The sequence below is a fragment of the Ranitomeya variabilis genome, chromosome 2 (genome assembly GCF_051348905.1).
Source record: "Ranitomeya variabilis isolate aRanVar5 chromosome 2, aRanVar5.hap1, whole genome shotgun sequence".
Lineage (NCBI taxonomy): Eukaryota > Metazoa > Chordata > Amphibia > Anura > Dendrobatidae > Ranitomeya > Ranitomeya variabilis.
In genome coordinates, this window is record NC_135233.1 from 28655917 (window position 1) to 28682586 (window position 26670).

The following is a 26670-nucleotide window of genomic DNA, read 5'->3' on the forward strand; positions in this document are numbered from 1 at the left end:
TTACTAGAGAATGAATGGAGTACTACTAGAGAATGAATGGAGTGGTACTACTAGAGAATGGATGGAGTGGTACTACTAGAGAATGGATGGAGTGGTACTACTAGAGAATGGATGGAGTGGTACTACTAGAGAATGGATGGAGTGGTATTACTAGTGAATGAATGGAGTGGTACTACTAGAGAATGGATGGAGTGGTACTACTAGAGAATGAATGGAGTGGTACTACTAGAGAATGGATGGAGTGGTACTACTAGAGAATGGATGGAGTGGTACTACTAGAGAATGGATGGAGTGGTACTACTAGAGAATGGATGGAGTGGTACTACTAGAGAATGGATGGAGTGGTACTACTAGAGAATGGATGTAGTGGTAGTATTAGAGAATGAATGGAGTGGTACTACTAGAGAATGGATGGAGTGGTATTACTAGAGAATGAATGGAGTCTTACTACTAGAGAATGAATGGAGTGGTACTACTAGAGAATGGATGGAGTGGTACTACTAGAGAATGAATGGAGTGGTACTACTAGAGAATGGATGGAGTGGTACTACTAGAGAATGGATGTAGTGGTATTACTAGAGAATGAATGGAGTCTTACTACTAGAGAATGAATGGAGTGGTACTACTAGAGAATGAATGGAGTGGTATTACTAGAGAATGAATGGAGTGGTACTACTAGAGAATGGATGGAGTGGTATTACTAGAGAATGAATGGAGTGGTACTACTAGAGAATGGATGGAGTGGTACTACTAGAGAATGGATGGAGTGGTACTACTAGAGAATGGATGGAGTCTTACTACTAGAGAATGGATGGAGTGGTACTACTAGAGAATGGATGGAGTGGTACAGCGCATGTATAGCTATGGTTCTACTCCGAAGCGGTAATTGAAAGCCTATTTTTGGTGGATCGGTGGGGTCCCAATGGTCAGAAACGAAACAGTCGGCAAGTTAGTAACTATCTTATTATGGGCAACCAATCAACAGAAACCGTGACAGAAGGAATCGACCCCTGTAGAAGTGAATAGGATCCATAGAATGATCTGGTACAGTATAGCGGTTTCTCTTCTAAACAACATGACAGCCCCTATAATTTCGTCTAGTGCCTACTCTCAGTATAGGTGCCCATACACATGTTGGATGAACTCGCAAATTTTAGTGGAACCAACCAACCATCCAAAGTGCATGGAGGTACATCCTCCCTCGATAGGAAATGTAAAGGAAAGGAAGGATAGGGCATGCTGGATTTCAATATGCCCAATCATTTGCTCAGGCAACAGCTTATTCTCTTCTTCTTGTCATCGAGAACAGACGCATGGTCAACTGAACAAAGTATGCGTTTGTTAAGAGGTATTCCCATCTTGCTGGTTTACCGTTCACCCTGGTCCCTCTGCCGGCTACTTCCTGGATCCCCTGGGCAGTTCAGGACAGCAGCACTGGGATGTCACTGGTCTGAGCGTGTGATCATCACCTCTATAAAACAGATCCCTGACTAACGAAAACATCCTCAAGCTCTTCTACCTAAATAGGGCCGCAGACATGGCCGGACTGGGAGCTGCTGTGCATGCTCCATGATCATTAAGAAATGAAAAAGGAGGAAACTATAGCAGTGGGATTGGGCAATATGAAAAGTAATGACATTTAGTAAATATTAGTGAAACTTGAAGATGGGAATATGAGAATACGAGAATACCCCCCCATGAAGGGCAAAATCCACCGATTAATTTGCACTTAATATCCATCTTAGATACAAGCTGAGGTTTTCACTTGTACTGGATTGTATTGCAGCTTCTAAATGGAGAACATTTGTATTGATCCAAAGGAAAGCAGAAGACCAGAGTAAGACGAGCACAATAAATCCCTGTCTGATCAATAACCCGACCAGCATCGGTCTTCTCCTGTACACACCGGAAACTCCTGTGCTCAATACCACGTTGCCTTATCGACAGGAGGATTTACAGCAGCGCACAAAATAAGTGAAAAAGACATCCGAGTGTTGCACTGTGTGCATATATCCCGAGACTCTACGGACTGATCCTATGGTCTAACTGTCATGATCCAGTCCGGGGTTTGGTTCTGATTATTTTCTCCCCGGGATGGTCAAGCGGGGGTTAATTTTCCCTGCCTCGTTTTGGTATCTGTCTGGCTATTTCAGTTTGCTGTTACCTGCCAGCTGTGTCAGTTATAGTTCCAGTCTCTGGCTTGAGCAGCTGACTCCGTTACACCCTGATTCATCCTCTGCCCATTTACCTAGGTCCCATTCCTGTTCTCCCCTGTGACTTCGCTCGTCGTAGTATTCGCTCTCCGTGTTGTGACCTCTTGGTATTTGACTCGGCTTGTCCCCTGACCTGTTTGGTTGTCTTCCATCTCTGGCTTTCCTGCTCCCGTCCGGCTCTGACTTCTTTGGCTTGTTTCTGACCACATGTATTGATGTGACCTCTGGTACTTCGTTCCCTCTCTGTCGCTGACCCGACTTTTATGACTACTCTTCCGCCACCTAGTGGCTCCTGCCTGCTGCTCTGTGGTTTCTCTGTGAGTGTACCTATTTTCCTTCACCCGCACCCTCTGGTGGAGGTTGTGTGCTACTGCATTGCTGCAGGCATTACACAAACAAAATCATACAATCCCAATAAACCCCTTTAAGGTGGAAAAACCCTTCATTAATAAAGGAGGTATTGACACCCAACACATCAAAAAAAAACAAAAAAACAACTTTGCAAGTTGTCTTCATTGAAAAATCTCCTCCCGTTTTCTGTACAACAGGATCAGGCTACACACAGGGTCTATTTGTAGTCTGTAACCGTGGAGACGCATAGTTCTGCGTAGGAGCTGGACACACAAAAACGGTAGGAGATATTTAATCAAGACTATTTAGAAGTGACTTCAGTTTTCATTTTAGATGGATTGCAGTTTAATGAAAGTCAAAACAAGGCCATTTTCTAGCTCCTCAGTGGTGATTTGCATTTTTATGACCCGCATGCAGAATATTTAAAGGGGTTGTCCACTTTTATTTAAATGCATGCACTTGTCACAGTGTTGCATTGTTTGCCTTCTACAGCCGATGTATAGCACTGCCTAATGCTGGATGCAGAATGAGTAAACAGAGAATTCGTCAGTGAGCTCGTTCTGATGGGTGATTTTGTAACTCTTTATCCATCTTTTCCTGAGCTCCTCTCACCTGATTTACGACACAAGACAACATCAAAGGACACAATGAGTCTGTAAAAGCAAAACGGTGCCAATTTTGTAATGAAACCCAACTGCAACAATGTTCTTAGGTCCCAAACACATTCATTTAAGTTAGAAAAAGAGTTGGATAACCCCTTTAAAGGATTTGTTTTATTTTTCTATTTATTTATGTGACTGTTTTTTGTTTTTTTTCAAAAACAGCGCCACTGTTGTGTACTGGCCAGTTCTGGTATTGCAGCTTAGCTCAATTCAGATTATTGGGACTAAGCTGCAATACCAGGGGCAGCCGAAGGACCACAGAGGCGCTGTTTGTGGGGAAAAAAAGTCAGTATTTTTTCTTCCTTTTTACATTATCTGTTAGGTGGGGTGCAAGAGGTGTGACCCCATGTCAATTCCTAGAGGTGGAAGCAGCATTAGGAAAGCAGAGTGCTGGTCTTCAAAAGCTCTGCACAGATACAATGTGTGACTTCATCTGAATGGGAACATAGCCTCTAGGTGCAACAATGTGGAAACCATCCTGCAACCAACTAACTATATGAAAAGGGCCAGACAGCAGAAACAATCATCTGGCAGCCATCACTTACTAACTGATGGGATCCTGGACACTGGTGCCAAAAATGGACCCTGGAACATGGATGTGGCCCCTGGTTATGTTGAGAGATCTACAACTTAGGCTCCATCAAGTGAAAATGTTCAGAAGGGACCACCGTGGTCCCAGTAGTGCTGTGTCCCCTGGGTTCTAGTGAATGGCAGCATGTATACACCACTGTGGCTCCTAGTGGGGATCACAGGCCAATTACATACAGCTTACACCATTTTAAAAGTTTCTTTCTCCCTGCAGCTGCCACTAGGAAGAACTCTCTATATACCGAATTATACAAAAGCCACTAGGGGGAGCTCACTACATACAGATTTATACAGCCACCACTAGGGGGAGCTCACTGCATACAGATTTATACAGGCACCACTAGGAGCTTGTAGTCTGTGGAGGAAGGTGCTGGTCTGTTTGCTCCAGGAGAGTAACCAGTTTTTTTTTGTTTTTTTTTCCACCCAGTAATTCCCCCCCCCTCTCTGATCTAGGAAAGAGAGGGGTGTAGTGGATGGACTGTGGGGCTGAGTCCCCGTCTCCCACCCCTCGGTCTAAGCCGGCGAGGGGTGGGAGCTCATTGCTACCGGCAAAGAGGGTCACCAGATCTGGCAAGGCCCAAAACATGGAGGAGCCCAGGAAGACCCAGGAGGGCTGCAAAGCCCCTAAGGCTGAGGCGAGGGCCACTGTGGTGTCTCCTCCCGGAGGTGAGCGGAGTACTCGCAGAGGTGCAGCGGCGGCGGTGCAGAAGGATTGGGGCACTAGGGCCGCACGGGAGCCGGTTACCAGCTATGGCTCCCGTGTCCATACGTACCTCGGCGAGTATGAGGAGGCTGGGAAGACCATCAGGAGACTCCGGGAGGAGCTGAAGGAGGTGAGGCAAGCTGCAAGCAGAGCCTTCCGCACAGAGAAGTCTGCCCTAACAGCCAGGATATCCAGCCTGGGGATCTGCATTGAGGGCATGGAAGCCCGGAGAGCGGCTATATTGGATAACAGCGGGCCCTTCCGGGAAAAACTGGAAAATGAGGACCGATTCCACAACATGGCTGCTGCGAAGGAGCCAGAGGGGTCTCGGCGTCCGACCCAGGTGGAGGAGGTGGACCATGAGGAGATGGAGGAGGCACCGTACCCACCTGGGGGCTTGGTAAGTGATCTCCAGGCCACACACAGCGGGATAGATCCAGTGCAGGTCCCACTCCCATCAGACAATAGTATTTCAGAGGATGATGGGGGAGATGCGGATGATAGCAGCAGCGATAACAGCAGTAGTGGGGGTTGCCTCGTCTTGCAGCAGATCCGTCAGCTAGAGTCCCCAGTAAATTATGCCCACCTGAAGTTTGGGGATGAGGTCTGCGGGGACGAGGCAACCAGGAGGGGGAAAAAGAAAAGCAAAAAAAGGAAGAAAACATCGGCGGAGAGGTTGGTGTTTGTCCCCCTTCCTGGGCCCCCCCAGGTCCCGCTGTGTGGAGCCCGCTACCCACCCCGGCCCGGGACCTGCAGTGGGTCCGGTGCGAGGGAGCGGGGAGAGTACAAGTCGTATGGCGCAGGTCGCCGTCTCTGCTGGCGGTAGCAGAGGGGGCGAGAGTGGGCATGCGGCTGCAGAGCCGGACAGTGTGCATGGTCTGGAGTGTGGCCCTGTGGCGGGCAGTAATAAGATCTGTGGAGGTGTCCAGGCCCGATCCTCTGTGGAAACGGGGGACGGCCTGGTGCCTGCTGCACCCGCTGACGCTCGGGGGGTGGAGGCTGTGGGTACCTTGCCGGTGGTCACCGCTCCCCCAGTGTTGGCGGTGCGCTGTCAGCCGGGGCCGCATCATCGGCGGCGTGTGCTGTGGTGTCGGGGTCCCCCACATGCAGATCCGATGCTGGGTCAAAATCCGGGACCCCGGCACCGCTTATCATCTCGGGTGCAGCTGTAATGGCTGCGGTAATGCCGGTCCGGATCACACCCTCACCGGAGGGGGTCGCACCGCCGGGGTTCTCTGCATGTGTGTCACCTGTATCTGTGGGGGACCCGGCGGTGAAGTGCACACAGGAGCGTGGAGATGGTCTGCAGGAGAGGCTGGAGCAACAGTCTGCAGCTGCCAGCACATGCTCTGCTGAAAAGCAGGGTGTGGTGATCAAACCCTGCAGTATGGATCTTAAAGGGGCAGCTGCACTGCAAATAGTAACAACCCCAGCAGAAAGCAGAAAAAAAAATACAAATAAAAATGTAAATAAGAATGGAAGTGGTGCAAGTGGTGTGAATATTGTCAGTGATAATGGTGACGGGTCAGGGGCGGTTTCTGCTGGAGGTATGGTTGGTGTGAATGGTGCCAGTGCGGTGATTTCTACCAGTGAAAATGGTGAGGCTGAGGTAAATGAGGTGGAGATGGTTGACTGTGAGGTTGAGGGTTCAGGGAATATAGGGGCTGGTCCATCGTCCCCCTCACCTGCAGCCGCCATTAGTTATGCGACTGCTGCCGCTGGGGTTCCACAGGGGTCTTCCTCATCTCCGGACCCAGGGAATGAGGCTTTTCGCCGCCGTTTCCTGGAGGCCCTCAAAAAAGGGGAGCGGACGATCAATGTAGAGGGAAGAGAGGTGGCGTTGTCCTACTGGCTAGATAAGTTTGGTCTAGCTGCCTTCCAAGAGAAAAGGGGGGGGGGGAGACCGTGTGGTCCCTCCCGACAGCCGGGCGGGGGGTCTCCAGGAGAAATGTGGTTCGTCTTCGCTGGAGGGGCGATGAGGCATGTCCATCCAGGACAAATGTAGTGAAGCTCCTCATGAAGATGGACTTCAGGGCTATTGACATCTTTGCTCTGAAACATCCTTTTGGGACCTCCACCTTTGATATCAGCTTTGTTCGGCCGGAGGGCTTGGAGCTCTTTTGGTCGAATTATGAGCTGGTAAAAGAGGAGCCCGGCTGGCGAGGGTTCGCTGTGGAAGCAATTTCTCGCCAAAGTGGGCCGAAGAAAGTGACCGTTTTAACATGTAATGAGTCTCTTTCTGGCGTTGACATAATGACCTGGTTGAGCCGCTACGGCGAGGTTGTGGAGGTCCCTAAGAAGAACCGGGACGATTTTGGTATCTGGTCAGGAGGCTGGACCTTCATGGTAAAGTTGAAGCGTTCAGGTGGCACTGTCACCCACATCCCTTCCTCGGCTTTCCTGGGAAGGGATCGGATTCTGGTCTTCTACCAGGGGCAGCCGAAGGTATGCCACAGGTGCGGTGATCCTCGCCACTTCAGCGCGGGCTGCAAGGTGCAGAAATGTGCCTTGTGTGGCGAGGTGGGTCACCTCGCCGCATCCTGTGGTGTCATTCGATGTCACCTGTGTGGTGATCTAGGTCACCCGTTCAGCCGCTGCCCTCGTTCCTTCTCTAATGCCATGGCCGGCCGGGCGGAGGGAAGCCGTGAGGAAGTTACTGGCGGTGCAACTTCTGCAGAGGTTGGAGGTGGCAGCGGGGGAGGAGCTGAGGGGCCGATGAGGAATGGCAGGGCTAGGGGCCCCTCTTACCAGCGGAGGCAGGCAAGACGTCAGGAGGGCAGGGGGCAGGAGGAGCCTCGGGAAACTGAGGTAATGGCTGCCCCCTCCTCCGACGCGACGGCCCATGTCACTGAGGCCCCGGGGGAGGAAGCGGTGAATGAGGAGATCAGACGGATGGAGAATGAGGAAGCGGCTGATCTCTCAGATGCCTCTCAATATGAAAGTTTTGATGAGGATGGAGGGGACCAGCAAAAAGAAATGGGTGACAAGGGTACCAAGAGTGCCAAGTGTGCTAAAAGTAAAAAAAAGAAGAATAAAAAAGGTGGAAAATCTTCTTCCCTGACCAAGGTGCCTAAGGAAGGTCCCACCGACTCCCCTCTGATCCCCCTCTCCAACCGGTTCCAAGCCCTTGACGATCCTGCTGAGACGGGAGTCGGGGGTGAGGTTCCGGAGGTAACATCGGGAGGGCCTTTGGGAGGCGGGGGAGTCCCTTCTCCAGGGGGTGTGTCTTCCTCTGGAGGTGGGGACGACCCTGGGTCCGGAGATGAGAAAGAGGTGGGAGGGATGGATACCTCTGTCTCTCTGAAAAGAAGAGGGGGGGCTTCATCATCCGGAGATGAGCGGGCTAAGAAAAAGGGTGGGGGGAAGAAAAAGGCCATCTAACTCGATCACTCATGATGGCGGCACCCACCCCGTTGACTCTAGCGACCATTAATGTCGCTAGTATAAAGTCTGATGCGGCTAGATTTGCGGCCTTTGATTTTCTCACCCGATTTGAGGCTGAAATTTTGTTTTTGCAGGAGACCAGGCTTACGGATATGGGGGCCATACGCAAGGCGGAGAGCGAGTGGAGGTGCGGGTCTTCGTACTGGTCTCTTGCGGCCGAGCCGTGTAGCGGGGTGGCAGTCCTTTTTAAGACTGCATCGGTTGAATGCCGGAGAGTTATCGAGGTAGAAATGGGGAGGTGCCTGGTCTTAGACGTCTTCATGAGGGGACAGGAGCTTCGGCTCATTAACATCTATGGTCCGCAGTCAAAGTGGGACCGTAAGGCCATGTGCACACGTTCAGGATTGTTAGCGTTTTTTTCGCGTTTTTTTCGCTATAAAAACGTGATAAAAACGCGAAAAAAACGCTAACATATGCCTCCTATTATTTACAAGGTATTCCGCATTTTTTGTGCAAATGTTGCGATTTTTTCCGCGAAAAAATCGCATAGCGGAAAAAAAAGCAACATGTTCATTAAAAATGCGGAATTGCGGGGATTCCGCACACCTAGGGGTCCATTGATCTGCTTACTTCCCGCACGGGGCTGTGCCCACGATGCGGGAAGTAAGCAGATTATGTGCGGTTGGTACCCAGGGTGGAGGAGAGGAAACTCTCCTCCACGCACTGGGCACCATATAATTGGTAAAAAAATAAGAAATAAAATAAAAAACAGTCCTATACTCACCCTCGATGTCCGGCGCTGTGTTCCCGCCTCTGTGCTGCACGCTGGCTGGTTCCTGTAGCTGGTGTGCGCTGAAGGACCTCGCCGAATGACGTCACTGTCCTGTGATTGGTCGTGAGCGGTCATGTGACCGCTCACGTGACCGGACCGTGACGTCACGGAAGGTCCTGTGCGCACACGCCAGCTAGAGAAAGAGGAACGGACGCCGCTGAGGAGATGTCTGGGTGAGTATAAGCATTTTTTTATTTTTTTTATTATTTTTAACATTCTATCTTTTACTATAGATGCTGCATAAGCTGCATCTATAGTAAAAAGTTGGTCACACTTGTCAAACGCTATGTTTGACAAGTGTGACCAACCTGTCAGTCAGTTTTCCAAGCGATGCTACAGATCGCTTGGAAAACTTTAGCATTCTGCAAGCTAATTACGCTTGCAGAATGCTAAAAAAACGCGAAAAAAACGGAAAAAAAACGCAAAAAAAAAAATGCGGATTTCTTGCAGAAAATTTCAGGTTTTCTTCAGGAATTTTCTGCAAGAAATCCGCAACGTGTGCACATACCCTAAATGTCTCTTCCTGAAGATTAAGCCCTATCTTTTTACGAGTCGGCAGGTGGTCTTTGGAGGTGACTTTAACACTGTCACAAGGCTTCGTGATAGGGGAGGCTCCATTGACCGGCTGGCTTATGATAGTAATACTCTTAATAGCATAGCTAGTGACGCTCGCCTGGTGGATGTCCACATCCGGCACACCCCAGGTCACTGTGGTTTCACCTTTCATAGAGGTAATTGTAGGTCTAGGATAGACAGGTTTTTTTTAAAGGAGGAAGCCATCTCTTCAGCAGTGTCCGTTGTTGAGGTGGAGTTCTCCGATCACTGTCTGATTTCTTTTTCTCTGAATGTTTCAGAAACCCCTCGGATGGGAAGGGGACTATGGAAGCTGAATTCGTCCCTCTTGGAAGAAGCAGAGATAAGACAATCCTTTGAGGACTTTCTTCAGAGCCAGGTACCGCTTTTGGATCTCTGTAGCGATAAGTCAGAGTGGTGGGAGATGTTCAAGGATCGGGTTGCGAGTTTCTTCCGCCAGCTCTCGAGCCTCAGGAGCCTGAGCAGGTACCGCCTGTATCGGGAACTGAGGAGGAAACTCGAACATCTCGTCTCGGCTGGAGGTGACCGTGAGGAGATCTCCAGAGTGAAGTCTTTACTCAAGAGGTGTCAGTACGATAGGCACACATCTTTGGTTTTTGAGAGGGATTTCGGGAGGTACTGCTCGCCTGACCCCTACAGAAACTGTAAGATGTCAGTGAGTTGTAAGGTGGTGACAGGTTTGGTCGACGATACGGGTTCCCTGAACAGATCCAAATCAGGGATCCTGGAGGTGATCAGATCTTTCTACTCACACCTCTTGGGGAAGAGGGATCTGGATCGGAACGTGATGTCGGCTTTCCTGGCTGAGGCCATCCCTGAGCCAGGAGATGACCCCTCGCTTCACGTTTTGACAGAACCAATCAGGGAAGAGGAAGTGCGACTGGCCATTGATGGGCTTCGGCCTAAGAAATCGCCAGGTCCGGATGGCTTAACATCCGAGTTTTATAAGACCTTTAGGGACTCCTTGGTCCCTCTCTTGACTGAGGTGTTTAACGAGTGTCTCTCCTCGGGCGCTCTTTCCCAGTCAATGAGGCAGTCTGCCCTGATTATCCTGTCAAAGGGTAAGGACCCGTCCCGTATTGAGAATTGGCGTCCCATAGCGCTTCTCAATACGGACCGGAAGGTTCTGGCAAAGGTGCTGTTCAAACGGCTGGTGAAGTTTGCACCCCGGCTCCTTTCGGGGGCCCAGCACTGCTCTGTTCCAGGCCGCAGTACGTTTAGTGCTGTGCTCGGTGTCCGAGAGGCAGTGGAGCAGGGCAGGTCACTGGAAGGGGTACTTGCTGTCCTTAGACCAGGCGAAGGCTTTTGATCGGGTTAACCATGAGTACCTCTTGTCCGTCCTTCTGAGGTACGGTCTGCCTGGGGGGTTTGTAAATTGGCTAAAGATCTTGTACGCGGGGGCAGAGACTTTCCCGCTCGTGAATGGTTGGTCTGGCCGCCCTTTTGAGGTTGGGTCTGGGGTCCGCCAGGGCTGTCCATTGAGCCCGCTGTTATACGTGTTCGCGATAGATCCCCTTTTAAGGAGGATTGAGCGTGGACCGTTGGCGGGAGTCAGGATGGACCAGGTGGCCTCGGAAGCCACTCTGAGGGTGGTAGCGTATGCCGATGATGTCTCCCTTTTCGTGTCCTCGGGTGAGGAGGCGGAGTGGGTCATGTCTGAGGTTGATCGCTACTCGGAGGCTTCTGGGTCCAGAATTAATCAGGAAAAGTGTGAGAGTCTCTGGCTGGGAGGGGGAAACCCTAGTTTTGGTCTCCCGGACACTCTTCCAGAGCCTCAGGCATCGGCAAAAATCCTAGGCATCGAATTTGGCCCTGGGGACTACCCCCAGCAAAATTGGGAGGGCAGACTTAAGATCGCCGCCCAGAAGGTGGACCAATGGAAGGGTTGGTCTTTGACCCTGAGGGAAAGGGTTAGCCTGGTTAAGGGTTTTTTGCTACCCTTGTTAATATACCTGGGCAGTGTCTGCATGCTGCCAGAGCCGCTCTGGACACGGGTCTACAGCCTGTTTTTCCAGATGTTATGGGGAAATAGGCTGAACCTAGTCAAGCGGGAGGTCACGTACCGCACGATGAGACTAGGAGGGTTGGGTATGGTCAACCCGGTGGTGTTTCTAATAAACACTTTTGTCAAGACTAACATCGCCAACCTCTGGTCAGAGAGGGCTCCTCCGTGGGTATTCTCCTGCAGGGGATGGCTTCGACCCTTCTTCCAGGAATGGGAGACAGGAGGGCAAGTGAAGGACCTGCGCACACCGCACGGGCATCTCCCGGCTTACGCTACCCCGGTTCTTAAGGTGATCCGCCGGTGGGGTCTGGGAATGTGGGAGATCAGGACCATGTCGAGGAAATTCCTTGACAGGAGGGTCCTGTTGACCCATTTCCAGAAGCCTCTGGTGCTCAAAGATTGCCCAAGTCGGGATCTGGAGGGTGGGCTGAGGTTATTGAATTCTACCCGGGTCCCCTTGAAGTTTTGGGACTTGGCTTGGCGCTGCTTCCATGGGAAACTGTATGTAAGGGACAACCTGAAGTGTAGGAACTCCGATGATTGGGGTTGTCCCCGTGAGGGGTGCTGCGACACGCTGGAAAGCATGGAGCACTTCCTCCTTCAGTGTCCTTTTAATACAGGGGTCTACAACAGGGTGGGTGCTTCCATAGGCTGGCCTCGGCTGGCACACCTTTCCTATGCGGAGTGGGCGTATGGGGCATTCGGATCCCTGGGTGGCCGAGATCGGGGCACTTTATTTCTAGTCAGTTTAGTCGTCAGGTTTTACACGTGGAACGCACGGTGCTTAGTGTCAACTCAGCAGAAAATCCTCCCCCGGGACGAGGTTGTTAGGAACATTCTGGGTGGCCTGGTGAAGGTGCGCTCTCTGGAGTATGACAGGCTGGGTGCAGCGAGGGCCTCTCTTCTCTGGAGAGGGTTCTCATTCAATGTACCTAGGGCTTAGATAAGCAGGTAAATGATAGGGACAGGTAGATAGCTTCAGTAGGGACAGGTAGATAGTTAGGGACAGGATAGGGACAGCCCAGGGACAGTTAGGTAGGCACGCGGTGAGTTAGGTAGGGTAGTAGGGTCAGGCAGGGAGAGACAGGGAAAGGTAGGTAGATAAATAGGGGCAGATGTCTAGATAGGTAGGGACGGCTGGTAGGGTAAGGATTGTTAGGGTAGAAGCCTGTCATCTCCGGTTTCCCGGTGGCGGGCTGGGGCTTTTCACTATCAGATTTTTGTTTTGCAGAAGTGAATTACTGATATAGGGCTCACAGGCACCAATCCTGGCTTTGGGTAAGTGTTGTAATATAGAGTTATGTAGCATTGTATTGTACGGTGATGATCCTGTCTTGTAAGCAAGAGGTTATGAGTTCCTCGGTGAGCTTATTTTTGTATTGTGTGGGTTTGGTGGTAGGTTGTTTATAGTTGTTTGCTGTGGGGAAAAAAAATAAAAAATAAAAAAAAATGTATATATTAAAAAAAATAAATAAATAATAAAAAAAAAAATTATAAAATAGATAAAAAGGAAAAAAATGTTTGTGTGATTTACATAGATGTGTTTAAGCCAGGTGGCTATAATGTTTCTTTTTGGGCGATGGACCAGGGTTTTTCTTTATCAGGTTTGGTATGAAGTGTGTATGTGCGTGTGTATTAATAAAATGTTTCTTCTCTCCTTGGGTGATGTAACCTGGGGAGGAGGAGATCTGGAGGAATCAAAAGTGAAAAGACGAGTAAAGGACAGAAACAGCATAAGAAGGAAAGATGGAGGAAGCTTCTCTGAGAAAGAAGGCGGCAGTTTGTTTTCTTTTGCGGGGTTGTTTTGACTGGGGGCAGTTATGCTGGACTCGGACTTTGCTTTGGACTGGGGGGGGTGGTAATGTTGGACTCGGACAGTTGCTTTTGCTGGGGTTTTGATTTTTGCTATTTATTGATTGTAAGTTTTGTATTTTTATAATAAAAGAGTTCACTACATACAGATTTATACAGTCATCACTAGGGGAGCTCACTGCATACAGATTTATACAGAAGGTACTAGGTGGAGCTTCATACATACAGATTTATACAGCCACAAGTGATGAGTGAGTGTGCTCGTTACTCGAGTTTTCCGAGCATGCTCGGGTTTTCTCCGAGTATCTTGGTCATGCTCATAGATTATGTTTGAGTCGTCGGAGCTGCATGATTTGCGGCTGCTAGTGAAAATGAAAATGGTGAGGCTGAGGTAAGTGAGGTGGAGATGGTTGACTGTGAGGTTGAGGGTTCAGGGAATATAGGGGCTGGTCCATCGTCCCCCTTACCTGCAGCCGCCATTAGTTATGCGGCTGCTGCCAGTGTGGTTCCACAGGGGTCATCCTCATCTCCGGACCCAGGGAATGAGGCTTTTCGCCGCCGTTTCCTGGAGGCCCTCAAAAAAGGGGAGCGGACGATCAATGTAGAGGGAAGAGAGGTGTCGTTGTCCTACTGGCTAGATAAGTTTGGTCTAGCTGCCTTCCAAGAGAAAAGGGGGGGGGGGAGACCGTGTGGTCCCTCCCGACAGCCGGGCAGGGGGTCTCCAGGAGAAATGTGGTTCGTCTTCGCTGGAGGGGCGATGAGGCATGTCCATCCAGGACAAATGTAGTGAAGCTCCTCATGAAGATGGACTTCAGGGCTATTGACATCTTTGCTCTGATACATCCTTTTGGGACCTCCACCTTTGATATCAGCTTTGTTCGGCCAGAGGGCTTGGAGCTCTTTTGGTCGAATTATGAGCTGGTAAAAGAGGAGCCCGGCTGGCGAGGGTTCGCCGTGGAAGCAATTTCTCGCCAAAGTGGGCCAAAGAAAGTGACCGTTTTAACATGTAATGAGTCTCTTTCTGGCGTTGACATAATGACCTGGTTGAGCCGCTACGGCGAGGTTGTGGACGTCCCTAAGAAGAACCGGGACGATTTTGGTATCTGGTCAGGAGGCTGGACCTTCATGGTAAAGTTGAAGCGTTCAGGTGGTACTGTCACCCACATCCCTTCCTCGGCTTTCCTGGGAAGGGATCGGATTCTGGTCTTCTACCAGGGGCAGCCGAAGGTATGCCACAGGTGCGGTGATCCTCGCCACTTTAGCGCGGGCTGCAAGGTGCAGAAATGTGCCTTGTGTGGCGAGGTGGGTCACCTCGCCGCATCCTGTGGTGTCATTCGATGTCACCTGTGTGGTGATCTAGGTCACCCGTTCAGCCGCTGCCCTCGTTCCTTCTCTAATGCCATGGCCGGCCGTGCGGAGGGGAGCCGCGAGGAAGTTCCTGGCGGTGCAACTTCTGCAGAGGTTGGAGGTGGTAGCGGGGGAGGAGCTGAGGGGCCAATGAGGAATGTCAGGGCTAGGGGCCCCTCTTACCAGCGGAGGCAGGCAAGGCGTCAGGAGGTCAGGGGGCAGGAGGAGCCTCGGGAAACTGGGGTAATGGCTGCCCCCTCCTCCGAGGCGACGGCTCATGTCACTGAGGCCCCGGGGGAGGAAGCGGTGAATGAGGAGATCAGACGGATGGAGAATGAGGAAGTGGCTGATCTCTCAGATGCCTCTCAATATGAAAGTTTTGATGAGGATGGTGGGGAACAGCCAAAAGAAATTGGTGACAAGGGTAACAAGAGTGCCAAGAGTGCCAAAAGTAAAAAAAAGAAGAAAAAAGGTGGAAAATCTTCTTCCCTGACCAAGGTGCCTAAGGAAGGTCCCACCGACTCCCCTCTGATCCCCCTCTCCAACCGGTTCCAAGCCCTTGACGATCCTGCTGAGACGGGAGTTGGGGGTGAGGTTCCGGAGGTAACATCGGGAGGGCTTTTAGGAGGCGGGGGAGTCCCTTCTCCAGGGGGTGTGTCTTCCTCGGGAGTTGGGGACGACCCTGGGTCCAGAGATGAGAAAGAGGTGGGAGGGATGGATACCTCTGTCTCTCTGAAAAGAAGAGGGGGGGCTTCATCGTCCGGAGATGAGCGGGCTAGGAAAATGGGTGGGGGGAAGAAAAAGGCCATCTAACTCGATCACTCATGATGGCGGCACCCACCCCGTTGACTCTAGCGACCATTAATGTCGCTAGTATAAAGTCTGATGCGGCTAGATTTGCGGCCTTTGATTTTCTCACCGGATTTGAGGCTGAAATTTTGTTTTTGCAGGAGACCAGGCTTACGGATATGGGGGCCATACGCAAGGCGGAGAGCGAGTGGAGGTGCGGGTCTTCATACTGGTCTCTTGCGGCCGAGCCGTGTAGCGGGGTGGCAGTCCTTTTTAAGACTGCATCGGTTGAATGCCGGAGAGTTATCGAGGTAGAAATGGGGAGGTGCCTAGTCTTAGACGTCTTCATGAGGGGACAGGAGCTTCGGCTCATTAACATCTATGGTCCACAGTCAAAGTGGGACCGTAAATGTCTCTTCCTGAAGATTAAGCCCTATCTTTTTACGAGTCGGCAGGTGGTCTTTGGAGGTGACTTTAACACTGTCACAAGGCTTCGTGATAGGGGAGGCTCCATTGACCGGCTGGCTTATGATAGTAATACTCTTAATAGCATAGCTAGTGACGCTCGCCTGGTGGATGTCCACATCCGGCACACCCCAGGTCACTGTGGTTTCACCTTTCATAGAGGTAATTGTAGGTCTAGGATAGACAGGTTTTTTTTAAAGGAGGAAGCCATCTCTTCAGCAGTGTCCGTTGTTGAGGTGGAGTTCTCCGATCACTGTCTGATTTCTTTTTCTCTGAATGTTTCAGAAACCCCTCGGATGGGAAGGGGACTATGGAAGCTGAATTCGTCCCTCTTGGAAGAAGCAGAGATAAGACAATCCTTTGAGGACTTTCTTCAGAGCCAGGTACCGCTTTTGGATCTCTGTAGCGATAAGTCAGAGTGGTGGGAGATGTTCAAGGATCGGGTTGCGAGTTTCTTCCACCAGCTTTCGAGCCTCAGGAGCCTGAGCAGGTACCGCCTGTATCAGGAACTGAGGAGGAAACTCGAACATCTCGTCTCGGCTGGAGGTGACCGTGAGGAGATCTCCAGAGTGAAGTCTTTACTCAAGAGGTGTCAGTACGATAGGCACACATCTTTGGTTTTTGAGAGGGATTTCGGGAGGTACCGCTCGCCTGACCCCTACAGAAACTGTAAGATGTCAGTGAGTTTTAAGGTGGTGACAGGTTTGGTCGACAATACGGGTTCCCTGAACAGATCCAAATCAGGGATCCTGGAGGTGATCAGATCTTTCTACTCACACCTCTTGGGGAAGAGGGATCTGGATCGGAACGTGATGTCGGCTTTCCTGGCCGAGGCCATCCCTGAGCCAGGGGATGACCCCTCGCTTCACGTTTTGACAGAACCAATCAGGGAAGAGGAAGTGCGACTGGCCATTGATGGGCTTCGGCCTAAGAAATCGCCAGGTCCGGATGGCTTAACATCCGAGTTTTATAAGACCTTTAGGGACTCCTTGGTCCCTCTCTTGACTGAAGTGTTTAACGAGTGTCTCTCCTCGGGCGCTCTTTCCCGGTCAATGAGGCAGTCTGCCCTGATTATCCTGTCAAAGGGTAAGGACCCGTCCCGTATTGAGAATTGGCGTCCCATAGCGCTTCTCAATACGGACCGGAAGGTTCTGGCAAAGGTGCTGTTCAAACGGTTGGTGAAGTTTGCACCCCAGCTCCTTTCGGGGGCCCAGCACTGCTCTGTTCCAGGCCGCAGTACGTTTAGTGCTGTGCTCGGTGTCCGAGAGGCAGTGGAGCAGGGCAGGGCAGGTCACTGGAAGGGGTACTTGCTGTCCTTAGACCAGGCGAAGGCTTTTGATCGGGTTAACCATGAGTACCTCTGGTCCGTCCTTCTGAGGTACGGTTTGCCTGGGGGGTTTGTAAATTGGCTAAAGATCTTGTACGCGGGGGCAGAGACTTTCCCGCTCGTGAATGGTTGGTCTGGCCGCCCTTTTGAGGTTGGGTCTGGGGTCCGCCAGGGCTGTCCATTGAGCCCGCTGTTATACGTGTTCGCGATAGATCCCCTTTTAAGGAGGATTGAGCGTGGGCCGTTGGCGGGAGTCAGGATGGACCAGGTGGCCCCGGAAGCCACTCTGAGGGTGGTAGCGTATGCCGATGACGTCTCCCTTTTCGTGTCCTCGGGTGAGGAGGCGGAGTGGGTCATGTCTGAGGTTGATCGCTACTCGGAGGCTTCTGGGTCCAGAATTAATCAGGAAAAGTGTGAGAGTCTCTGGCTGGGAGGGGGAGACCCTAGTTTTGGTCTCCCAGACACTCTTCCAGAGCCCCAGGCATCGGCAAAAATCCTAGGCATCGAATTTGGCCCTGGGGACTACCCCCAGCAAAATTGGGAGGGCAGACTTAAGATCGCCGCCCAGAAGGTGGACCAATGGAAGGGTTGGTCTTTGACCCTGAGGGAAAGGGTTAGCCTGGTTAAGGGTTTTTTGCTACCCTTGTTAATATACCTGGGCAGTGTCTGCATGTTGCCAGAGCCGCTCTGGACACGGGCCTACAGCCTGTTTTTCCAGATGTTATGGGGAAATAGGCTGAACCTAGTCAAGCGGGAGGTCACATATCGCACAAGGAGACTAGGAGGGTTGGGTATGGTCAACCCAGTGGTGTTTCTAATAAACACTTTTGTCAAGACTAACATCGCCAACCTCTGGTCAGAGAGGGCTCCTCCGTGGGTATTCTCCTGCAGGGGATGGCTTCGACCCTTTTTCCAGGAATGGGAGACAGGAGGGCAAGTGAAGGACCTGCGCACACTGCACGGGCATCTCCCGGCTTACGCTACCCCGGTTCTGAAGGTGATCCGCCGGTGGGGTCTGGGAATGTGGGAGATCAGGACCATGTCGAGGAAATTCCTTGTCAGGAGGGTCCTGTTGACCCATTTCCAGAAGCCTCTGGTGCTCAAAGATTGCCCAAGTCGGGATCTGGAGGGTGGGCTGAGGTTATTGAATTCTACACGGGTCCCCTTGAAGTTTTGGGACTTGGCTTGGCGCTGCTTCCATGGGAAACTGTATGTAAGGGACAACCTGAAGTGTAGGAACTCCGATGATCGGGGTTGTCCCCGTGAGGGGTGTTGCGACACGCTGGAAAGCATGGAGCACTTCCTCCTTCAGTGTCCTTTTAATACAGGGGTCTACAACAGGGTGGGTGCTTCCATAGGCTGGCCTCGGCTGGCACACCTTTCCTATGCGGAGTGGGCATATGGGGCCTTCGGATCCCTGGGTGGCCGAGATCGGGGCACTTTATTTCTAGTAAGTTTAGTCGTCAGGTTTTACACGTGGAACGCACGGTGCTTAGTGTCAACTCAGCAGAAAACCCTCCCCAGGGACGAGGTTGTTAGGAACATTCTGGGTGGCCTGGTGAAGGTGCGCTCTCTGGAGTATGACAGGCTAGGTGCAGCGAGGGCCTCTCTTCTCTGGAGAGGGTTCTCATTTAATGTACCTAGGGCTTAGATAAGCAGGTAAATGATAGGGACAGGTAGATAGCTTCAGTAGGGACAGGTAGATAGTTAGGGACAGGATAGGGACAGCCTAGGGACAGTTAGGTAGGCACGCGGTGAATTAGGTAGGGTAGTAGGGTCAGGCAGGGAGAGACAGGGAAAGGTAGGTAGATGAATAGGGGCAGATGTCTAGACAGGTAGGGACGGCTGGTAGGGTAAGGATTGCTAGGGTAGAAGCCTGTCATCTCCGGTTTCCTGGTGGCGGGCTGGGGCTTTTCACTATCAGATTTTTGTTTTGCAGAAGTGAATTATTGATATAGGGCTTACAGGCACCAATCCTGGCTCTGGGTAAGTGTTGTAATATAGAGTTATGTAGCATTGTATTGTAAGGTGATGATCCTGTGGCTTTCAGGGTTAATGCACAGTGTCTTGTAAGCAAGAGGTTATGAGTTACTCGGTGAGCTTATTTTTGTATTGTGTGGGTTTGGTGGTAGGTTGTTTATAGTTGTTTGCTGTGTTAAAAAAAAAAAAGTGTGTGTATATGTGTATATGTATATATATATATGTATATATGTGTGTGTGTATATATATATATGTGTGTATATACACTCACCGGCCACTTTATTAGGTACACCATGCTAGTAACGGGTTGGACCCCCTTTTGCCTTCAGAACTGCCTCAATTCTTCGTGGCATAGATTCAACAAGGTGCTGGAAGCATTCCTCAGAGATTTTGGTCCATATTGACATGATGGCATCACACAGTTGCCGCAGATTTGTCGGCTGCACATCCCAAAGATGCTCCATACAAGGCAGGATGGATCCATGCTTTCATGTTGTTTACGCCAAATTCTGACCCTACCATCCGAATGTCGCAGCAGAAATCGAGACTCATCAGACCAAGCAACGTTTTTCCAATCTTCTACTGTCCAATTTCGATGAGCTTGTACAAATTGTAGCCTCAGTTTCCTGTTCTTAGCTGAAAGGAGTGGTACCCGGTGTGGTCTTCTGCTGCTGTAGCCCATCTGCCTCAAAGTTCGACGCACTGTGCGTTCAGAGATGCTCTTAGGCCTACCTTGGTTGTAACGGGTGGTGATTTGAGTCACTGTTGCCTTTCTATCAGCTCGAACCAGTCTGCCCATTCTCCTCTGACCTCTGGCATCAACAAGGCATTTCCGCCCACAGAACTGCCGCTCACTGGATTTTTTTTCTTTTTCGGACCATTCTCTGTAAACCCTAGAGATGGTTGTGCGTGAAAATCCCAGTAGATCAGCAGTTTCTGAAATACTCAGACCAGCCCTTCTGGCACCAACAACCATGCCACGTTCAAAGGCACTCAAATCACCTTTCTTCCCCATACTGATGCTCGGTTTGAACTGCAGGAGATTGTCTTGACCATGTCTACATGCCTAAATGCACTGAGTTGCCGCCATGTGATTGGCTGATTAGAAATTAAGTGTTAACAAGAAGTTGGACAGGTGTACCTAATAAAGTGGCCAGTGAGTGTGTATATATATATATATACAGTGGGGCAAAAAAGTATTTAGTCAGTCAGCAATAATGCAAGTTCCACCACTTAAAAAGATGAGAGGCGTCTGTAATTTACATCATAGGTAGACCTCAACTATGGGAGACAAACTGAGAAAAAAAAATCCAGAAAATCACATTGTCTGTTTTTTTATCATTTTATTTGCATATTATGGTGGAAAATAAGTATTTGGTCAGAAACAAAATTTCATCTCAATACTTTGTAATATATCCTTTGTTGGCAATGACAGAGGTCAAACGTTTTCTGTAAGTCTTCACAAGGTTGCCACACACTGTTGTTGGTATGTTGGCCCATTCCTCCATGCAGATCTCCTCTAGAGCAGTGATGTTTTTGGCTTTTCGCTTGGCAACACGGACTTTCAACTCCCTCCAAAGGTTTTCTATAGGGTTGAGATCTGGAGACTGGCTATGCCACTCCAGGACCTTGAACTGCTTCTTACGAAGCCACTCCTTCGTTGCCCTGGCGGTGTGCTTTGGATCATTGTCATGTTGAAAGACCCAGCCACGTTTCATCTTCAATGCCCTTGCTGATGGAAGGAGGTTTGCACTCAAAATCTCACGATACATGGCCCCATTCATTCTTTCATGTACCCGGATCAGTCGTCCTGGCCCCTTTGCAGAGAAACAGCCCCAAAGCATGATGTTTCCACCACCATGCTTTACAGTAGGTATGGTGTTTGATGGATGCAACCCAGTATTCTTTTTCCTCCAAACACGACAAGTTGTGTTTCTACCAAACAGTTCCAGTTTGGTTTCATCAGACCATGGGACATTCTCCCAAAACTCCTCTGGATCATCCAAATGCTCTCTAGCAAACTTCAGACGGGCCCGGACATGTACTGGCTTAAGCAGTGGGACACGTCTGGCACTGCAGGATCTGAGTCCATGGTGGCGTAGTGTGTTACTTATGGTAGGCCTTGTTACATTGGTCCCAGCTCTCTGCAGTTCATTCACTAGGTCCCCCCGCGTGGTTCTGGGATTTTTGCTCACCGTTCTTGTGATCATTCTGACCCCACGGGGTGGGATTTTGTGTGGAGCCCCAGATCGAGGGAGATTATCAGTGGTCTTGAATGTCTTCCATTTTCTAATTATTGCTCCCACTGTTGATTTCTTCACTCCAAGCTGGTTGGCTATTGCAGATTCAGTCTTCCCAGCCTGGTGCAGGGCTACAATTTTGTTTCTGGTGTCCTTTGACAGCTCTTTGGTCTTCACCATAGTGGAGTTTGGAGTCAGACTGTTTGAGGGTGTGCGCAGGTGTCTTTTTATACTGATAACAAGTTTAAACAGGTGCCATTACTACAGGTAATGAGTGGAGGAAAGAGGAGACTCTTAAAGAAGAAGTTACAGGTCTGTGAGAGCCAGAAATCTTGATTGTTTGTTTCTGACCAAATACTTATTTTCCACCATAATATTCAAATAAAATGATAAAAAAACAGACAATGTGATTTTCTGGATTTTTTTTTCTCAGTTTGTCTCCCATAGTTGAGGTCTACCTATGATGTAAATTACAGACGCCTCTCATCTTTTTAAGTGGTGGAACTTGCACTATTGCTGACTGACTAAATACTTTTTTGCCCCACTGTATATATATATATATATTATATGAAATAAAAAAATTATAAAAAAAAAAAAAAAAGTTTGTGTGATTTAGATAGGTGTGTTTAAGCCAGGTGGCTATAATGTTTCTTTTTGGGCGATGGACCAGAGTTTTCTTTGTCAGGTTTGGTATGAAGTGTGTATGTGCGTGTGTATTAATAAAATGTTTCTTCTCTCCTTGGGTGAGGTAACCTGGGGAGGAGGAGATCTGGATGGATCAAAAAGTGAAAAGACGAGTAAAAGACAGAAAACAACATAAGAAAGAAAGATGGAGGAAGCTTCTCTGATAAAGAAGAAGGCAGTTTGTTTTCTTTTGCGGGGTTGCTTTGACTGGGGGCAGTTATGCTGGACTCGGACTTTGCTTTGGACTGGGGGGGGGGTAATGTTGGACTTGGACAGTTGCTTTTGCTGGGGTTTTGATTTTTGCTATTTATTGATTGTAAGTTTTGTATTTTTATAATAAAAGAGTTCACTGCATACAGATTTATACAGACACCACTAGGGGGAGCTCATTACATACAGATTTTTACAGCCACCACTAGGGGAGCGCACTACATACAGATTTATACAGACACCACTAGAGGGAGCTCACTACATGCAGATTTAGACAGAAGCCACTAGAGGGAGCTCACTACCTATAAATTTATGCAGTGGAAATGGAAGCTGGATAAACTTGCATGTATTAAACCTCCCTAGTGGTGTATACAGGGATCCGTGTTTTTGTAATTTAAAATAATTTCCAACAGTAAGTTTTGCCATTCATTAAGATATGTGCCATCATGTGTCTAACCTTTAAATTCACATATCCCTAAAAAAAAAAAGAGCCCATATCAGTGAAAAATCAAGAGGCCCACATATCTGTGGATAGGGGCCTTCTGTTAACTATGTGCACCCATAAACTTGTGTCTCCAGTAGCGATCAGTGAATTGATTCATAACTAATAAATATGTTAGGCATTGCTGAAAAAAATGTGGATTAACTACAGTGAAAATTTTAGGGGTATTCGATTTGCACAAATCAAGAAAAATAAAGGTCAGCTGGCCACCATTTTTTTTAATTCTCCATAGTGCTGGTAAGGGGTTAAAAATAATAAAAAATTATACTGAATGGCGCTCTCTGTCCAGTCCTCTATTTGTTCCTTAATCCGAATCTTCTGGCGTTGACTTGACCTCATGTCGTCAAGTAGGACGCAACACTCATCATCAATGACGAACCTCGCGCCCTACTGGACCCCATGGAGCAACACACATAACTGACAGGCATCGCATCCCAGGTGTCGCTGTGAGGCCCGGTCAATGCTGGAGCATCTGGACCGGACCGGGGAGGAGCTGTGGATGCAGGACAAGTCGAGTGGCGGAATTAGGACAAGTGACTATAAACAAATTATTTTTAATGTCTTTCTTCCCCTCCGTCTATGACGCTTTGTGATCTGGACAGACCTTAGAGAATAATAAATGTCTTTTTTAAGGGCATTTTCAATTTGGCTTAGATTTTATTTGGACTAAATAAAGTATGCTAGTCAATGTGAGCGAATCTGACCAAAACAAATTTTTACAGATTCGCTCATCTCTAGTTTGCTCTCCTAGATGGGCGAATATCTAATAGTGTCACTTGTAGGATAAGTAATTCAGCTCAATATCACAATTACCACTGAGTGAAGCCACAATTTGGGTAACATCAGAGGGTACATTACCGCACCTTGACACAGAGGAAGATTTTCCCACGTTCCGTCATCTTGACAAATTGAAGCCATATTGTCAAAGTCAGGATAGCGAGTCTGGAAGCCTTCTCGACAGCTCATCACCAACTTGTCTCCGGTCTTGTAGGTCTTGTTGAAAACATCAGCATCTTCAATATAAGGAGCAAGGCAATCTGTGACTGTGGAGGAGAAAGGTAACGCTAGTACTCCATGTTCTCCACTGTACATTTCAACACCTAGGCCGTTACTGCCATATTTATTATATTACCATTATATAACTTGTTTTCATTCTCACTTAGGCCTTCTAAGGCCGCCAAAAGATTCCATCCTTCCTTATGCTCGTTCTGTGCACCAATGTATTTCCACTTCAGCTCTCTCCTCCCCTCTCACAGCCAGCAGTCACAGATAAAGTGAAAGAAACCTCAGCTGCAGCCCTTCATCCCTCTCACAGCCGGCAGTCACAGACACAAAGAGGCTGAATCTCCAGCTCACTTCTCACAGCCAGCATCCACAGACATAGCAAAACTGCAGCTGCAGCCCCCTCCTCCCCTCTTACAGCCAGCAGTCACAAGCACAAAGAAAGAAACTGCACCTTCAACCCCCTACTCTCCTCTCTCAATCAGCAGTCACAGACTTAAAGAAAGAAACTGCAGCTTCAACCCCCTCCTCCCTTCTCACAGCCAGCAGTCACAAGCACAAAGAAATAAACTGCAGCTTCAACCATCTCCTTCCCTTTCACAGCTGTAAGTCACAGACACAAAGAAAGAAACTGCAGCTTCAACCCCCTCCTCCTCTCTCACAGCTGGCAGTCACAGACACAAAGAATGAAACTGCAGCTGCAACCCCCTCCTCCCCTCTCACAGTTCACAGACACAAAGAAACTGCAGTGCAGCCCCCTCTTCCCCTCTCACTGCTGACAGTCACAGACACAAAGAAAGAAACTGCAGCCTCAGCCCCCTCCTCCCCTCCTCTCACAGCCAGCAGTCACAGACACAAAGAAAGAAACTGCAGCCCCCTCTCCCCTCTCACAGCCGACAGTCACGGACACAAAGAAACTGCAGTGCAGCCCCCTCTTCCCCTCTCACTGCTGACAGTAACAGACACAAAGAAAGAAACTGCAGCCTCAGCCCCCTCCTCCCCTCCTCTCACAGCCAGCAGTCACAGACACAAAGAAAGAAACTGCAGCCTCAGCCCCCTCCTCCCCTCCTGTCACAGCCAGCAGTCACAGACACAAAGAAAGAAACTGCAGCCTCAGCCCCCTCCTCCCCTCCTCTCACAGCCAGCAGTCACAGACACAAAGAAAGAAACTGCAGCTGCAGCCCCCTCCTCCCTTCTCACAGCGGACAGTCACAGACACAAAGAAACTGCAGCGCAGCCCCCTCTTCCCCTCTCACAGCTGAAAGTCACAGACACAAAGAAACTGCAGCCTCAGCCCCCTCCTCTCACAGCCAGCAGTCACAGACACAAAGAAAGAAACTGCAGCCTCAGCCCCCTCCTCCCCTCTGACAGCCAGCAGTCACAGACACAAAGAAAGAAACTGCAGCCTCAGCCCCCTCCTCCCCTCCTCTCACAGCCAGCAGTCACAGACACAAAGAAAGAAACTGCAGCCTCAGCCCCCTCCTCCCCTCCTCTCACAGCCAGCAGTCACAGACACAAAGAAAGAAACTGCAGCCTCAGCCCCCTCCTCCCCTCCTCTCACAGCCAGCAGTCACAGACACAAAGAAAGAAACTGCAGCTGCAGCCCCCTCCTCCCTTCTCACAGCGGACAGTCACAGACACAAAGAAACTGCAGCGCAGCCCCCTCTTCCCCTCTCACAGCTGAAAGTCACAGACACAAAGAAACTGCAGCCTCAGCCCCCTCCTCTCACAGCCAGCAGTCACAGACACAAAGAAAGAAACTGCAGCCTCAGCCCCCTCCTCCCCTCTGACAGCCAGCAGTAACAGTCACAAAGAAAGAAACTGCATCTTCAACCCCTCCTCCCTTCTCACAGCCTGCTGTCACATGCACAAATAAAGAAACTGCAGCTGCAGCCCCCTCCTCTTCTCTCACAACCAACAATCACAGACACAAAGAAACTGCAGCTGCAGCCCCCTCTTCCCCTCTCACAGCCAACAGTCACAAAGAAAGAAACTGCAGCTTCAACCCCCTCCTCCCCTCTCACAGCTGGCAATCACAGACACAAATAAAGAAACTGCAGCCTCAGCCCCTTCCTCCCCTCTCACAGCCAGCAGTCACAGGCACAAAGCGAGAAACTGCAGCTGCAGCCCCCTCCTCCTTCTCAAAGTCAGTTGTCTTACAGAAAGAGAGAGGTTTGACTTAACAGTTGTGAGGAGGAGGAGGGGAGAAAATGGCTTGGAGAACATTTCCAGACATTTTTTGTGATAATTATGCACTTTCTACATTTCATGCACACATGAAGCGAAAGCTCAACGTGCCGGGTTCACACTGCAGATAGAGACGTGGGGGAGGGCTCCTGCTACAGTCCTTTGCCTTACAGTAAGTGAGAGCTTTCATTAGACATATGGAAGGAGGTTTCTGGATAGTTTATATGATCTGTGTGGGTTTTCTATATTTCATGTCCCTTTAATATTTTTTGTCTTATTTTACCAAATTAGGCCCTTAATGTAAAAATAAAAACAGTCTCACTCCGGACTCTAATTAATACCTTTGTTCTTTAGCGTTTTCTTCCATTTGCTAGAAGGACTCCTGCAGAATGGACCAATTTGAGCCAAATAAATTGTCAGGAAGATTAGAGGGAAGGAAACTTTGTATCTCGGGTTCTCGGTGAGCGAAAGATGGATTGTTACAGAAATAGAGCCGAACAAATGAAAATGAAATCGATACTAAGTTAATAATTGGCGAATTCCTACAGAAGTCGTGCGTTTATTTATGCCGCTCTGCACGGAACGAGCCTCCGAGTTACTGCTGCTTAATGAATAAAAAAAAGAAATGCGAGAAAAAAAAATGGAAGCCGACGTCAAGCCTCTCTAACATAATGAGTCTTTCTCCTGTCCGCCCACCGCATACAGACCTTGGATTGTACCGCTGACAGTCACTGCAGGGCAGAACATTACCAGCTCAGTTAATCACTCGCCTTCATTGTTTTTTTTAAATTTA

At 49.5% G+C, this 26670-nt stretch overlaps 1 protein-coding gene across 3 annotated transcripts in view; it reads right to left on the reverse strand.

The window, feature by feature from the left end:
• SUSD4 (sushi domain containing 4) overlaps positions 1–26670 on the reverse strand; it is a 157099-nt gene that overhangs the window by 33694 nt on the left and 96735 nt on the right. For 2 of the 3 annotated variants that reach the window (XM_077282200.1, XM_077282201.1), the window contains exon 4: positions 23552–23731. The exons of the other annotated variant lie outside the window; for it this stretch is intronic. In XM_077282200.1, coding sequence (XP_077138315.1) covers positions 23552–23731 — 180 coding nt within the window. The remainder of the gene's footprint in view (positions 1–23551; positions 23732–26670) is intronic. 3 annotated transcript variants of the gene reach the window in all.